This window comes from Camponotus floridanus, unplaced genomic scaffold (genome assembly GCF_003227725.1).
Source record: "Camponotus floridanus strain SB8 unplaced genomic scaffold, Cflo_v7.5 scaffold49, whole genome shotgun sequence".
Classification (NCBI taxonomy): Eukaryota; Metazoa; Arthropoda; class Insecta; order Hymenoptera; family Formicidae; genus Camponotus; species Camponotus floridanus.
Genome location: NW_020229647.1, coordinates 1,075,261 through 1,090,594, shown reverse-complemented (window position 1 = coordinate 1,090,594; position 15,334 = coordinate 1,075,261). Strand labels below are relative to the sequence as shown.

Below are 15,334 nucleotides of genomic sequence, written 5' to 3'. Positions count from 1 at the left end.
CTTTGCAAGATCGATATTATTTCCTGTCGGTCCGAAGGGATTAAAGATGACAATTTTGCAATACCGATATGCGATAAAGGAATAGGACGAGGTAATGTGTAAAAAGAATGAATTATTATAACAACACTGAATTGTTATAACTGGAAACAATAATAAAGACTGTAATACACTTTTCAGGAAGTGAATTGTTAAAGTGAAATTAAAAGAGATTATTTTGTAATTTTATTATCAGATTTTTGAATTTTCTTTACACAAACATATATACACACATAAAAGTTTAATTCTAATATTTCAAAATCATATTGTATTTCTCATATCAATTCTTTGAGTGAATTTCTAATTCAATTTATGGAAATTTTTTACATAAAGTTTATAATATAATTAATATATTTATATATAATTATATATAATTATGTATTCTTTTTATATATAATTATATACTCATATATATATATATATATATATATATATATTTATATATAATTATATATTCTTTTCTTTATTATACAAGTATAATTATCTTTTTCTTTTTTAATCATATTTTTTTTTCATATTACATTCTTTTTAATCAATTACATTTTTTAAAAATAAATTTATGAAATTGTAAAATATGTAGAATATGTGATACACGCGCAACATATACAGGGTGTCCGGCAATTTTCCACTTTAACGAAATAAAGAAGTAGATTGGCTCAAATTAAGAAGGAATGACCTGTATTGTTTTGGGATTGTCGCAATAATTAACGAAATATTAAATAAAGAAAATCGGCCAATCTGCGTGAGTATACTCTACTTCTTTATTTCGTTAAGGTCGAAAATTGACGGACACCCTGTCCAAGAAGCAGATTTCGGATATTCACTGTAAGTCAGCTGCTCCTCAGGCGATCGGGACGAGATTTAAATGGTAGTGCCGCGAAATGGTGTAGAATTTTATGCAAAAAGAACGAAATCGCTATCGCGTCCGGAAGTCGAGATATAAATTGGCCATTTTTCGTCTGCGCGCGGACGGTCGAAATCGTGCACGACGCCGCGCATGTTGCCTGCCTCTCTCGCGCGATATTCACTGTAACGCGGCGAGTAAAATGGCAAGCCGAATGCAATCGTTCGATTAATTCGTTAAATATTTATACATACCGAACGAAAAAGCGAACCAGAATGTAATCGTTCGATTAATTGATTAAATACTTATATATATCGAATGAAAAGATGAATCGGAATGCAATCGTTCGATTAATTAATTAAATATTTATATATATCGAATAAAAAAGCGAGTCGGAATGCAATCGCACGATAAGTATTTTCTCCCGTTAATCCGTATGTCACAATCATATTCGTATATTCCTGCAGAGTACACTTCATTTTCTCTGTTAATTTACTACGCAAACACAAGATTTTTATTAAAACGTCTTAGCTCTCGCATGCTGTTACCAGACTGCGTACGCCAGCAGCATGCAACTACAGCTGACAGCTGAGCGGACATGTGAGTGTAAAGGCCGCAGCACACACTTTTGCATAAGCGCATAATCATAAGCATAAAAAAATTGATTGGTTCATTTTCTTATGCATATACTTGGGGACCAATCAATTTCCTTATGCTTCTGATTATGCGCTTATGCAAAAGTGTGTGCTGCGGCCTTAAGCGTACGTGTGAGTTCGACACCTGCGCACTATGATTACTTACGTGCGGCCGCAATTTACATGGAATCATTTCTCGGGCGTGCACGAAAACCAAGTGGCCGTACAATTTTACATGTTGTGCAATAATTATGTGAAACTGGGTGTCGTGCATAATATCGGAATAACCGGTCCAGAAGTGCGCCTTCGTGTACGAGATGAAGAAAGGATTCTTGAAGCATTTTATCATCGTATCATTATCAACGTGTGCAATACATTTTATCGAGGGATTTTCAACCACGGATCAATTTTTGTAAAGGTACTGTCACCATTAATTTTTTACATTTACGATATACCTGTATTCAGCGTATAGTAATGGCATTTTGAATAATTTTCAAATTGAGAGTGGAATAGGCCTATGGGGGAAACCACTATAAAAAAAGCGCACCATGCTATCTACCGCATGGTGGTGTGGAAATGCTAGCGCATCATTTTCTCGCCACTAAAAGGACAAGTCATTTTTCGGCGCGATATTGCGATATATCGCAAACCACTATCATGTCTCGGAGAGCGACCCACCCACCGCTTCGCCGCGCTCGTAGTATCGGATTACAGTGGGACGACTCTCGTCGCCGCGCGCTTCTACTCACACAGATTGGCCGATCTTCTTTATTTAATATTTCGTTAATTATTGCGACAATCCCAAAACAATACCGGTCATTCCTTCTTAATTTGAGCCAATCTACTTCTTTATTTCGTTAAGGTCGAAAATTGACGGACACCCTGTATATAAAGACATATAGCTAAGAAAATGAAACAATAATTATTTAAAAATAATTAAATTTATTTCTTCTTTGTATAAAATTTAATTGCTAATAACAAGATATTTTAATATTTCTCTATATATAATAATTATAATATATCTCAGAATACACATCATGTGTTGTTCAAATTTTTGAATGATTAGTGATATTTTATCGTAGAATAATATTTTTATTTCTCATCGTTTGCAACACTGACACGATACAACGCGCACTTCCGTTCGACCGGCAAGGCGCTGAAGTTACTACGGAATCGATAAAGAGTTCAGAATGGAAGCCAGTCATAAACAGCTTATTTATCTTCGCAATAATCGGCCGCCGCGAGCGCTTGCGACGTGCGACAAATCATTTTGGGGTTTCAAGTGAGTGCAAAGGAAAATGCGCCGTTAATATCAGAGCTGATTAAAGACTGACATTTGTTTCTTCGCACGATTAAACAGCTGACGTATAAGTTTACGCGTTTCTTGCACGACTTAACCTCCCAGAAGAAACTCAAAGTGCGTCTCTCAAGATCTTTTCACTCATTTTATTATATTTATTCGGTTATTTTCGAGATGTTTTTTTATTATTGGATAACTTTACTTTTTAGTTTAACTTTATCAATGATTCGCGATACAACTTTTCTATTGCAATGTTGAGTAAAATAATTTTGATCAAAAAGAAAGTAGAAAGAGAATTTTTGATAAATACTGTTATCTTTAAAAAGAATTTTCTTTTACAGTTGCAGATGATCAATGTTGGAAGGATGGTATTGCAGATCCATTGCCAACAACAATGCAGACGCAGAAGAGGAAGACGATGAAGATAGTCCTGAGGAAGAAGTGCCTAACTATAAGGACCAGTACCGCAATCTCAAAAGGAAGCTGAAATTCCTGATTTATGTATGCGAGAAACATTTCTGTGTTTAGTGCTTTCTTTTTCTTTCATTTTAATCAAATATATATTCCATTACAGGAAAATGAATGTTTCCAAGAAGCTCTGCGTTCTACACAAAGAAAATTGCTCAAGGTGAATAGAGACAAGAGTTTCCTATTGGATCGCTTGCTGCAATATGAAAAAGTAGATGCATCATTCAGTGAAAGCGATGAAACAGAGTCATCAGATGAGGAAGTTGTTCGTCTTGATAATTCTAAAAGGTAAATTCTACGCATACACATATACATATATGTATATATTGTAACAATTATACACATATATGTATAACAATTTAATTTTGTAAAATTTTATTTTAAATTGATAAGGAATTATAAAAATTTATTCAATTAATAATTTATTTAATTGTAATTATTATATCATAATAGAAACTTGTATCATAAAATAATAAAATTTTATGATATAATAGGGAAAATAATATAGAAAAAATCTTTATTAATCACAATAATATGCAATTTTTAGGAAAAAAGTTGAGGTGAATATCAACAATCATACTTCTCATCATTCATCAACAATTACAAAACCACTCAGTACCAGTAAGAAAAAAAAGAGTACACCAAAAGTTGCAAAAACAAACAATACACCTATAGTAAGTGCATTTACATATTCTGCATAATGTACTTAGAAGAACAAATATGTATAAATTGTAAGAATAACTGATATACTTTCATCTTCAGGTACAATCTTCAAATAATGTAGTTCCAATGTCTTTAATGTCTGATGGACACATGACGCCAGAGGAAGTGGAGAGACATTTGGAATCTCGTCAAACATATCTGGAACTTGTACCAGAAAAAGCACCACCCACAGTTCCAACGGAAATGTTTAGTAACGATCCTTCCTTGGACAGGTGAGCCTTCTCTTACTAATATTTCTTTTTCTAAATCTTTTATTAAAAACAAAATTATTAAAATGAAGAATTTATAGCGAATCAAATGAAATTGGAGAACTTGAGACATCCCCTAGTAATATGGGGGAAGATTGCCTCAGTGTGGACATGATGGCAGAGTGACAAACATTCGTTTATAGTTTACTCATTAATTATTACAAAGTGCACATAGTTACATGGCTCTTTAAGATATTCACGCGACTAACTCAATTGTATCCACTATAACATAATACAAATTTTTATACACAATAATAAAGGACGCTCCTCGCTTTAAGTCCCTTTTCTAAAAACATCTACAAGTTAGGAAGAAGAAGAAGATACATCTATCTTATGTTCTGTTTTATTCAATTGTTTATGAATATATTTGCAGAAATTCTCACTATGATTGAATTCTCACACTATGACTGCAAAAAGTTCGGTGACTAGCATTTTAGATAGCATAATTTCAAAAATAGAAATAGAAATCGAATTAGAACAAGAGACAGCATCATTATATACAAATCAATCAGAGCTGGAAAATTCTGTAACCTCAAATAAAAGGAGCAAATTATCATGCAATTCAATGGAAGATATAAACTGTCGCATTTGTTATGATCCTAATCAAGAATTGTCTATTATATATCCATGCAAGTGCAAGGTTTGATAAAATTTTATAAATAATAATTCAAATATCAAAAATTTTGAGATTTAAAAATTAAAACCTAGAATATCAAAAATTATTTAATTTTATAATAAATCACATTAATCTATGGAATGACTTATTTGACGTTATTGATTGAAAACATATATTTGAAAAAAAAAGTAGTTTTAATTACATAATTACAAATTTGACAACTGAAATTAGGGAACAATGGGTGCAATCCATCTGAAATGTTTGGAGCGATGGCTAGAAGAGAGCAATAGAAATAGTTGCGAATTATGCGGCTATGAATTCCAAATAGAACGAACACCTCGTTACAAAGTTCTCCGCTCTATCATAGTTTGGTTGTGCCTGAATCAGGATGAGCATCAAATGTACGTTCGCAATGTGAAAGCCGATTTACTCAGATGTCTTATAGTCATTCCTGTAACCATCGCGTGTTCCTACATTTGTGTAGTCGCTGCGGATTTTTATGCTATGAACAATTACGACAATTTCCCACCCGCGCGATGGACCACCTGCTCCCTGTTGTCAATGATGGCATTACTGATTTTATCTTTCTTCGTCTGGATTTACATGACATTACAATATCATCAAAAAGCATGGTTTCATTGGTGGCAGAAGTCCAGCATTGTGAAGATAATTAATTTGACGCGGAAAAATGCTGTTTTAGAAATTAGAAATGAAAAACGAAATATAGAGATCTAACAATGGATATCAAGTTAATCGAGACATTGATTAAGAGGCTCGTCGTTTGATAGAGATCTTCCCACGACTCAATTGCGATATGTAAATGCGTACTTTGCTGCTGTCTGAAACCTTTTTCACCCAGATCTGAAAAAAGTAACATCTTGCAATGATATGCGATTTATATAATCTATCTCGAATACTTACTGCTTCAGTACCAATTGCCGAAATATGTGCTGCGAATCTGTTAAGATCCTTGCCTTCAACATAAACAGGTTGACCACGATGAAACCTGATAATAAAAAAATTTGTAACAAAGTATTTTTTTATATTTTTGAAAAAAATTAAGCTTTAAATATAAAATAGTTAAGCTTAAAAATAAAAGTACCATCTTCGTTCATATGACAATTTGCCATCCTCTATCCGAGTTTCCACCAATGGAGTCTCAGGCGGTTGTGGTATATGTTGAGATGATATATTTACTGCGTTGTAATGTGGTAAAACTACTGTAAATATAAACAGTTATAATTATTTATTAAAAAAATTTATTTCTTATTTTTAGTTTTTACATACATATATATGTATTTGTTTTTTTATATTTATACATAGAGTATTTCAAAATTTGTGAAACAAAATAACTATAGTAGAAATAACTAAGTAAAATAAATTTTTGAATGATTTATCCCAAGCATTAATTTTTTATAAGAATTTAAAAGTAGTAACCAAGTTATGATTAAGCACCAATTGAAAAATGCTTAAAATTAAAAACTGTAAATTTGTATTACTTAGTTTTTCAAGAACTTTTATACTAAAGAATATTTATGAATTTTGAAACAGCCTGTAGATGTGCACCTGGTTTACGAACAGCTGCAGACGTTTTCGCTCGATTAATCGCTTTCAAATCGAGCTCGATCTCTTTATCCTCCAATATATAATTTAATGTTGCCGGAGGTGGTTTTCGTCGTTTTTCTACTTTTTCAGGTACTGGATCATTGGGACGTCTGCGTAATTTTCTTGTCATTACTGGTTTCACCTAATTAATAAAATGATAATGTTGAAAAATATATATTATTTTAGTAAGCATAATCTTCAATACCTCCATTGAATCACCAGTAAGTTCCATTGTATGACGGTCTGATTCAATTATTTTCCTCTTTTCTTCCATATCGGTAAGCAGATTTTCCTTCAGATCAATTTTTTTCTCTTCAAATTCTTTCACCGCTGCTTTTTTCTCTAATATATAATCTCGTTCAACCCATTCTGTCAAATAGTCTCGATAGATTATATTCAATCTCAATCTAATAAAAATAAAAAATTAATTAATATGAGTATTAAAGTTTTCCACAAATAATTATTATATTTGTAAATATTTAATTACAATGATAAGTTAATTACCGTTCTTTGTATTGTGTTTCTAATCGTTTTATTTTTCGATTATATTCAGGATGTGTCCCATCTTTCAATTGCTGTAACTGTTTTTTCAAGCTTGCTAACTTATCTTGATACATCCTGAAAAATTGAATATTGAATAGTTCGAGCACTAAATTTATTGTTGATATGCAAATATAAATAAACGTTTCGTAAACTTACTGTTCTTTAATTTCTGTATATTCTTCAGATTTTCTTTCTCCCATATCAGTTTCACTTGCTTCTTCGGTATCTAAAAAATTTCCACTTGCTTTATTAGTTTTACACAAATATTTCATTATTATTTAAAATGTTTATGTCATAAAATAACAGAATTTATTTTGATCTCATATATTATTATTTATTATTACAGATACCTTCATCGCTATCATCTTGTTCCTCGGCGTCCCTGTCTTCTTCCAAATATTCCTCGTTGTCTTCGTCGAGATCATAATCGTCTTGACGATCGTACATCGTGCAAAATTGTGAATTTTGATAAGACATTATCATTTATACTCGTACAATGCATTCTTCAATCATTGACAAGTCGTTTATGGTCATGTTAGGTTAAATCTGGGTTAGGTTCAATCTATTTTACGATCGCACGCGACGAAGCGCTGCAAAACTGAACACATAGTGATCACGTGATCGGCTGACTTAAAATGGCTGCCGCGCGCGGTAACTGCGTCAACGTGCCTCTGCGTTTCTTTGTAAATATCGGAAAAGTGTTAATTAAAAGTGCTAATTAATTGAAAAAAGTCTATCGTAGTGATCCGTCTGATGTTTGTACTCTTAAATATCGAGAAACCGCGCCGCGATATTGCGTATGTCGAGTGTTAGCTTGCAAAGTATCTGTCAATTTCAATTTTGCGCCGCTATTCGAGAAGTGTTAAATGTGACCGAGAAAAAATCCTTACTTTGAGATTATACTGTCGTATCGAGGGATCAAACAGGTATGTAAAACAGCTTTTGAAAGCTTCTCAAATTTTCGCATTTATATGATTATGTATATATATATAACAAGATATATTCATATAAAATTTGACAACGCTAGATGTTTTAATAACGCTAATTTCTCGAGCTTCTTTATTCGACTAAATAAATTCACGAATTAATTGATTTATTAATTACGATTACTGTGAGATGTTGAAGAAGATAAAGTTGCAAGAAGATAAAATAACAGACACAATGAAATTTGAGTAAATCGTTTTACTAATGTTTATTAATAAACATTTCATATAGATTATTTGAATTTAATATAATTTAATACGTGTGTTGTTGTTGTTATAATCGTCGCAATTACAGTTTATCGTTATTTACACTATTCAGTATAAAATGCGAGTTCGAGATTAAATCATCGTCATCATCGTCATCATTGTCACACCACTATACTGTTTTATTATTATTATTATTATTATTAGTATCATTATTATTATTATTATTATTATTATTATTATTATTATTATTACGACTTTTTTCCCTTTTCTCTCCTTTTTCCTCAGACACTATCTGTCATCGATTAATTAATTATCAATGCTTGTACTCAGGAAAATGCGTGGGGGGCAGTAGGGCAGTATTTTCGTTATCACTAGAGTTGTTGGTAATTAATTCTTTGGGGGAACCATTATTCATTATGTTACAATCTAGACTAAAGTTATCGTCTAGTGGGCGTTTGTTAATATTAGGCAAATGATTAACATCGATTCCACGAACGTCGCTTAGCGTTTGCTGTTGGGATTGAGCAGATTCGGCCTCGGCGTTGTTGCCAGCGTCGGGGCTGTTTTCGGTTTGTGGGGGGGATGGATAATAGCCGCGCTGCTTTATTGGCAGTTGTTCCACCGGCAGTTGGTGTTGCTGTTGCTGCTGCTGTTGTTGCTGCACCGGCAACGGCATCGCAGGTGGCGGGGGTGGTTGCTGCGGCGGCCGGTGCTGCACTCCTCCTCCACCATCCTCACTAGTCCACCGGGCTACTTGTTGTTGAGCTTGAATAAATGCATCACTAGAAAATAATAAGATTACACGAGCCCATTGGATCTAGTCCACCGCCACTAATGCTGCATTCGAACGCGAGACATAACAACATTCAGTAAAACGGAGCCAATCGGGACCAAGTTGACCTAAGAAGCGAAAGCTTCGGTGCATACGTGATTTTCCAAGCTGTTATTTGATGGGATAAATGATATATAAAAAGAATAAAAAATTTATAAAGAAAAAATAAAAAGTATGTCTTATATATATATATATATATATATATATATATATATATATATATATATATATATTAAACTGACACGAGCATTGGTCAATTTTTAATAATATTTTTAATTTCAATTAATTAACAGCTTTTTAAAAAATAATAGTTAAGTTAATAATAGTTAGTTGAATAAATTATATTCATAATTTAACAATTAGACTTATTATTATTTTTATCTAAAAAAAGACGTTTTTATATTTATTTCATAAAGTTTTCCATATAATCCATATTATCTTATTTTAATGAGCTCTAAATTAAATTAAAAAATTAATCTCAAATCCTGAGAAAACATCATGTATGCACAAGAAGTAAAAAGTTAATTAAGACATTCAAAGCGCGCGTGCGAAGCCTTATGATTTACCACTACGATTATTATTCTATTTAAAATTTAACATTCCTTATAAACATTATCTTCGAACAAACACGAAGAAAAACTTCAGATAAGGATAAGTGCGCATATTGGTTACAATGTAAATTATTTGATTAAAAGATGAATTAGAAGTAGATGTCTCTTACAATCGCTTGAAAAATTAAAAAATTCGTTCCGCATTTTAATTTTACAATAAAAAAAAACTAGAAGCAGCATGCGCGAGATTTGACCATAATTGTGGAGTTTATCAAGTGTCCCAGATCTGTTTAGATGCTAACTTTCATTAAGTGAAACTGGAAAGAAACACAAAATTTAGTCATTTGGAAAATATAAATTAACAATGTTTTGATCAACGCTATTTGAAAGAATATTTGTGAAGTAGATTTGGGACATACTTGATCGAGCTCACTGGCCGGATATGTGTGTTGTTATTGTTTGATTGTTTAGAGTAACATTCATACAATGCAAAAGCGAACGAAAAAGCGTGCAGACTTCCATGTATATTTTGCTTCTCAATATATTTCTTTTTCAATATTTTTTAAACATTATTGTTGATGAACATTTTTACATCTCATTGTGAATTTTCATTTGATAATATATGCAATTGCGGAATTACAAATTAAATTGTATGCTGAGTCCATTTATACTTTACGTAAACTTCAAATCCTTTCTAGCTAATAATAATAATTTCTTATAATAATTTTTTAATTGAATATTAACGACGTATACAATTAACAATTATACATGTAATGAGATTAAAAATATAGTTTTGTCTAAAGTATGTAAAATCTTGCTTTTTTCAAATTGCGCCATAATTTTTATATTGTTTACAATTATTTCGTTGTCAATTTGTCAATATTTTTCATTCTTTTTTTTTTACAAACAACAATACATGCACCATCCTTATCTGAGGTATGCGCGATTATCGTAGGATTCGTAATAGTGGGAGTGTAGACGTAAATCGAGAAATAATATCAGTGAATAATCGCTACTAGTGAAGCCGTAGGATTTTTCGTGATGCAAGAATCTTGCGATACCTTTCACAATCGGGTGTTTCACCCCTAGTATTTGAGCCTCTGTCAGGATCGGCAGTTTCATAGATACCCTCGTCCTCAGGGTGCATTTGATGGGAGTGTTGATGGGTGTGTTGATGATTTCCGTAAGGACTTCGGGACGTCGGCTGACGATATCTACCGTAGACGAATCTACTAGCGTCCTCGTCGCGGCCGCGGCTACATCTTCTGCTTCTACGTAGGAAATCTAATCAATTCCTACATAGATCTACGCGACTTGTATTCGCGTTCTATCTAAGACTTTTATCTGCTATTTATAGTTTTTGTTCTTGATATTCGATAAATTAATTTAGAAATAGAGAAAGATATTAATATTCGATAATTATATAAAAAATACTTAGGGCGCTTATCTATTTATTTGTTTGCTCCATTTCTTGTATAATTAATTCGTCTATATGCTTGTATAATTTATGATATAACAATTATTCTCTTTATGTTCTCTAGGCAGCAACAGCGACATTCACACCTATGGTATCGGTAAATCAATTTTACTTGACATTCACACCTGTAGTATCGGTAAGTCAATTTTGACGTTGAAGAATTTATATAATTTCACTGCTACTCGGCGCTTAATATTTTAATTGTATTACAATTAATTTATTATAATCAAGCTCGTTGCGATTATTTAGTATAAACAGACTCCGCATTTTATCTTGAATAAATTTTCTCTATGTAAATATTTATTGTATATGCTATATTAAATGTGTATTCTTTTCCGTTATCCTTGCGCGTGTTTTGTAATCTATAGTTTCGCAAAACATTGAATATAGTGTCTGATATACATAAATAAATGCGTCGAGTTTGACAGCCTTTTGATGCGTAAGATAGAAAGCAGAATAAGATAATAAATTAACCCTCTCATTTTATTATAATTATTGAAATATTTTCATTATTTTAACAAAAAGTGCATTAATTTGTATACTTCTTTATTTTTATTTTTTACTTTTACGCACATTTGAAATATGTTAGAATTATGTAACGCCAAATTTTCTAAGAAAAGTTTAACTTGATTTCTGCAAAATGATAAAAATATACAATAATAAAAGAAATGAGCAAAGATTTATACATGTAATTTATACATATAGAATATATTATTAAATATAAAAAATTATATCTCAAATTATATATATATATATATATATATATATATATATATATATTAATTTAAAGAGAGAAATTAAATCGAATAAATTTATAAAAATGTAATTTAGAAATATTTATAAAATATTTACAAAAATATATTTATAAAATATCTTTTGCGACAATTTGCAATTAATCAATGTATGAGAGGGTTAAGATAATATAAATTAGCGAAAGAGAAGATAGTAAGCAATTCACAGTGAGAGTTATAGCAGCGTGTGAAATGTCTGCTGACAATAATCGTGATTAACAAAGTATGAAAAAGCTCAGTTGTATTTAGTCAGTTGTTTCGATAAGTACATATTGTTGAAAATTGAATTGAAACGAATATCTATTTTACAAATCATTACTAAAACATCTAAGAAAATTTCTTGTGTATTGTAATAAACATTTCCGAATAATTGGAAATTAGAATCTGCATTTTTTTTAAATTCAGGCTCTTTAAGTTTAAAAGCTTGTCTGATATAAGCGCGTATTTTATCTCGCAAGTTCTTACCCTTGAGATGACTCGCTACAGACAGAAGAATCGATTCTGTAGTGTCGATCCGGTTCGCCCTCGGATATTCGAATCTCTTCGGATCCACTCGGACTCATTTGACCAGTCAAATAAGGTCTGATGACAAATTTAGTCATTAATATCATTTGAATTTTAAAACAATTTTAAATAATTATTATATTTTATAAAAATCGAGTAATTAGCGAAATATGTTGAAAAAATGCAATATGTTAAGATTAAAGAACTGAAAATTTCAAATTCTTAAAAATTGTATGATCTGAGGCATCGAAATCGATATTCGAATAGCACGTATTTAAAGAGCTATGAGTCAAAGCATTTGACAATCTAAAGCAACATCAAGGAATTACTGCTGCACGTAAAAATCTTACCTCGTTGCACGATGCTCGAGCTGACGAATGAGATCCTCGAGAGTGCGTATACGAATAGTGCCGCATGGCGGTTGCAACTCCACGTCGTCATCGTCCTCCTCTTGTCCATTATCGATGCCGTTGTCCTGACCATCGGTGTCCTTGCGGTAAACATCGGGATAACCGCATTCGGCCAACGATTTGCGTAGCGCGTCCTCATCCAAAAGATTACTGCTGCCCGACGGGGTACCCGCGAGATCGCGACGACTCGCCGCGTTTTTCAACACCTCGAGTATGTCCTCATGATAGCCATTCAGCTGATTCAAGGTCCTCTCTACATGCTCAATTGCGCCTCCACCTAGTCCTGGCAAACACATGACGTAGAGTTACCGCTCCATAAAAGAGGATTCTCATGATGCAATTTGTTTTAACTCTTTCGTGCGCAATCCATTTTTTCTTTAGAGATTTCTTTTATGTATATTTGCAGATTAATATCTTGTTAATTTTCGGGATATGTAAAAATTATCTGTATAATCTGATATATTTTATTTACATGTAATAAAATGTAAATTTACGATCTAGGATTAATCAGCGCATGAGAGAGTTAAGGGATTATAAAATTCTTTAGAAGATTTTTTAAAAATAGTCCTGTATTAACCCTTTATATCTTGGGATAATATTAAATCCTACAGTAAATTTTTAATAATATTATAGTATTTAAAGTTGTATATGTTGAATTTATTTCTTATGATGAGTTAGATGATGAAAATGAAATATATGAATATTATTGATTTATAAAAGGTTAACGTTCGTGAAGGATCGATGCAAGAAGTTCAATTTTGCAAGGAATCGAAAGATACAATACATGTAGCGTACGCAACTGATAATTTTTTTAGATATATTTAATTCCTTTGATTCTAAAATAAAAATGCAAATTTATCATATCTACATGTAATAGTACAAAGTAGGAAATATATTTACTTAGTTTTATAATCTAAAAATATTTTTTCGATCAGGAAAGATAGCTAAGAACTAAATATTTTCATTTGATTTAATCTATATGTGTCAAAAAATAAATAATTATAATTCGATAATTGATAGAATAATTTTTTAAACAAATAATTTGTTAAAATTATCACTAATATTTTCAAAAATGGAATCAAAATATTTAATATTGATAATTATTTAAAATGCTCAATAAGCACTGAAGAAGAATATTCTATTAAAGTCTTTTTACATCGATTATGCAAAGTTGATAATTATTCGTATAATATAACTTAAACTATAAGTTAACTATTTGATCTTTCAATTCGTCAAAGTTCGAACTTCTTTTAGCTACTCTTCACGAGATATCATGAGTCATTACGCCCGCTTGTTGTGTTACAACTATCAGGTATTACAATACCGTAACCACCGTGTTTCTTTAAAATTCCCTTCTCAGGCAACTTTGTGAGATTGTTCGGTGGAAGATCAATGAAAGAGACAACCTCCTCTGCTCCCGTACCTCCATCTTCCTCCTCCACGTGTCTCTTCGGCTGCGGTTTATGCTCCCTGAAAGATCGATCAGACGTATATCGAGATATTTTAACATTATTTTCTTAATATTTTATACTTTATTTTCTGTATTTTCGAAAAGAAATGTGCAGTAACAAATCAATTTTTTAAAAGTGTATCATAAAAACAAAATTTTTAAATTTTATTTTCTTATGTTTCCATCTCATAATATTATAATTCTTATATTTATAACCTTATGTATCATATTACATAATTTTTTCTATATTTATCTCATATTTATCTCATAAATATAAATCCAACACAAAAATATAAGTCAAGACAATACGTCTGTAAATTTTTGAAACTAATATTATTATTAGGATTATTCTAATATAGGTTTTTTAAATACAATTATGTCTGTTTGATTTTTCTTTACTTTTTCATTAGACACCTTTTTTATTAGACCATCCAAATCTGACAATAATTTATAAAAAATAAATCGTTTAATTGTAGATAACAATCTTCTCTTTGAACAAAAAGAAACAGAATTTTGACTTAGTTATCGATAATTATAATGTTTTTATTCAAGTATATTGTTTTAAAATAAAGAATTAAAAAACTATAATAAATTATAGAATGATGGAGAGCACTTGCAATGTGTGCTGAAATTTATTTTTAAAATAAATTGTCAATAAATCGCAATTATTATTGCAATTTTTTTCTCATTGCCTACTTGCATCAGTCTGATTGTAAAAATGAACGGTGATAATATTTAATGATATTTAATGCTCTTGCGATGAAATGCCAAGTGAGAAATTAATTTTTGGTGAATTTCGTGTACAGTATCGTTCACGTTTAATAGCATAATTAAAAATCATATGCTAATTAGCCTCTGTACACGAGATACACTGATGTTATCTTGCAAAGGAAAAGGATATCTTGATGACAAAATACTTGCACTTATATACGGGATATCCCGTATATAAGTGCATTTATTTTCATGCAATAAAGAAAAAATTCTAGCGGGATAAAATAATATCGATGCAATAGATAGCAATAAGCGTGCGAGGATCAAATTATTTATATTTGGTTCGACCGCAGCGTGTGTTGCAAAGTTAACTGAATTATTGAAATTGCGATTGTGCAGA

At 31.2% G+C, this 15,334-nt stretch overlaps 4 protein-coding genes across 24 annotated transcripts in view; 2 read left to right on the top strand and 2 right to left on the bottom strand.

Annotated features, from left to right (window-relative positions):
- Positions 1 to 2,667: 2,667 nt before the first annotated feature.
- On the top strand, positions 2,668 to 4,531 carry LOC105251807. 2 transcript variants are annotated; one of them, XM_011258845.3, is made up of 6 exons: positions 2,668 to 2,797; positions 3,157 to 3,316; positions 3,390 to 3,571; positions 3,831 to 3,957; positions 4,046 to 4,218; positions 4,296 to 4,531. In XM_011258845.3, the coding sequence occupies exons 2-6, from the start codon at positions 3,170 to 3,172 to the stop codon at positions 4,378 to 4,380; spliced, it is 714 nt and encodes a 237-aa protein (XP_011257147.1). In that variant the 5' UTR covers positions 2,668 to 2,797; positions 3,157 to 3,169; the 3' UTR covers positions 4,381 to 4,531. The 2 variants fall into 2 exon arrangements, with proteins under 2 accessions (XP_011257147.1, XP_011257138.1); XM_011258836.3 differs by having other exon boundaries at positions 2,677 to 2,932.
- Positions 4,532 to 4,636: 105 nt separating this feature from the next.
- Positions 4,637 to 5,605, top strand: LOC105251832 (E3 ubiquitin-protein ligase MARCH3). The gene is made up of 2 exons (XM_020027665.2): positions 4,637 to 4,894; positions 5,102 to 5,605. The coding sequence occupies exons 1-2, from the start codon at positions 4,658 to 4,660 to the stop codon at positions 5,603 to 5,605; spliced, it is 741 nt and encodes a 246-aa protein (XP_019883224.2). The 5' UTR covers positions 4,637 to 4,657.
- LOC105251820 (sin3 histone deacetylase corepressor complex component SDS3) lies at positions 5,246 to 7,584 on the bottom strand. Of its 2 annotated transcripts, none has more exons than XM_011258867.3 (8): positions 7,369 to 7,584; positions 7,175 to 7,244; positions 6,980 to 7,093; positions 6,681 to 6,882; positions 6,437 to 6,617; positions 5,973 to 6,087; positions 5,792 to 5,876; positions 5,246 to 5,731 (listed from the first exon to the last, which is right to left on the bottom strand). In XM_011258867.3, the coding sequence occupies exons 1-8, from the start codon at positions 7,499 to 7,501 to the stop codon at positions 5,636 to 5,638; spliced, it is 996 nt and encodes a 331-aa protein (XP_011257169.1). In that variant the 5' UTR covers positions 7,502 to 7,584; the 3' UTR covers positions 5,246 to 5,635. The 2 variants fall into 2 exon arrangements, with proteins under 2 accessions (XP_011257169.1, XP_011257159.1); XM_011258857.3 differs by having other exon boundaries at positions 5,973 to 6,090; positions 7,369 to 7,581.
- An 856-nt stretch (positions 7,585 to 8,440) lies between these two features.
- Positions 8,441 to 15,334, bottom strand: part of LOC105251842 (disintegrin and metalloproteinase domain-containing protein 11) — a 39,610-nt gene continuing 32,716 nt past the window's right edge. For 9 of the 19 annotated variants that reach the window (XM_011258950.3, XM_025412202.1, XM_025412205.1 and 6 more), the window contains 5 exons: positions 14,098 to 14,243; positions 12,714 to 13,056; positions 12,325 to 12,441; positions 10,653 to 10,862; positions 8,442 to 8,990 (listed from right to left, as the gene is read on the bottom strand). In XM_011258950.3, the coding sequence (XP_011257252.2) occupies positions 8,522 to 8,990; positions 10,653 to 10,862; positions 12,325 to 12,441; positions 12,714 to 13,056; positions 14,098 to 14,243 (1,285 nt within the window). In that variant the 3' untranslated portion in view covers positions 8,442 to 8,521. Of the gene's footprint in view, positions 8,991 to 10,652; positions 10,863 to 12,324; positions 12,442 to 12,713; positions 13,057 to 14,097; positions 14,244 to 15,334 lie in introns of all 19 variants that reach the window. The other 10 variants (XM_011258917.3, XM_025412204.1, XM_011258984.3 and 7 more) reach the window with 8 other exon arrangements.

What these genes read in the sequence shown, in the direction of transcription:
- LOC105251807 (XM_011258845.3), top strand. Translation starts at nt 3,170, where the DNA reads ATGTTGGAAGGATGGTATTGCAGATCCATTGCCAACAACAATGCAGAC. An exon ending in AGCTGAAATTCCTGATTTAT is followed by an intron (nt 3,317 to 3,389) that starts GTATGCGAGAAA and finishes ATTCCATTACAG; the next exon opens with GAAAATGAATGTTTCCAAGA. An exon ending in AACGATCCTTCCTTGGACAG is followed by an intron (nt 4,219 to 4,295) that starts GTGAGCCTTCTC and finishes AAGAATTTATAG; the next exon opens with CGAATCAAATGAAATTGGAG.
- LOC105251832 (XM_020027665.2), top strand. Translation starts at nt 4,658, where the DNA reads ATGACTGCAAAAAGTTCGGTGACTAGCATTTTAGATAGCATAATTTCA. An exon ending in TATATCCATGCAAGTGCAAG is followed by an intron (nt 4,895 to 5,101) that starts GTTTGATAAAAT and finishes AACTGAAATTAG; the next exon opens with GGAACAATGGGTGCAATCCA.
- LOC105251820 (XM_011258857.3), bottom strand. Translation starts at nt 7,501, where the DNA reads ATGATAATGTCTTATCAAAATTCACAATTTTGCACGATGTACGATCGT. An exon ending in TATACAGAAATTAAAGAACA is followed by an intron (nt 7,094 to 7,174) that starts GTAAGTTTACGA and finishes TCAATTTTTCAG; the next exon opens with GATGTATCAAGATAAGTTAG. An exon ending in CGGCAATTGGTACTGAAGCA is followed by an intron (nt 5,732 to 5,791) that starts GTAAGTATTCGA and finishes TACTTTTTTCAG; the next exon opens with ATCTGGGTGAAAAAGGTTTC.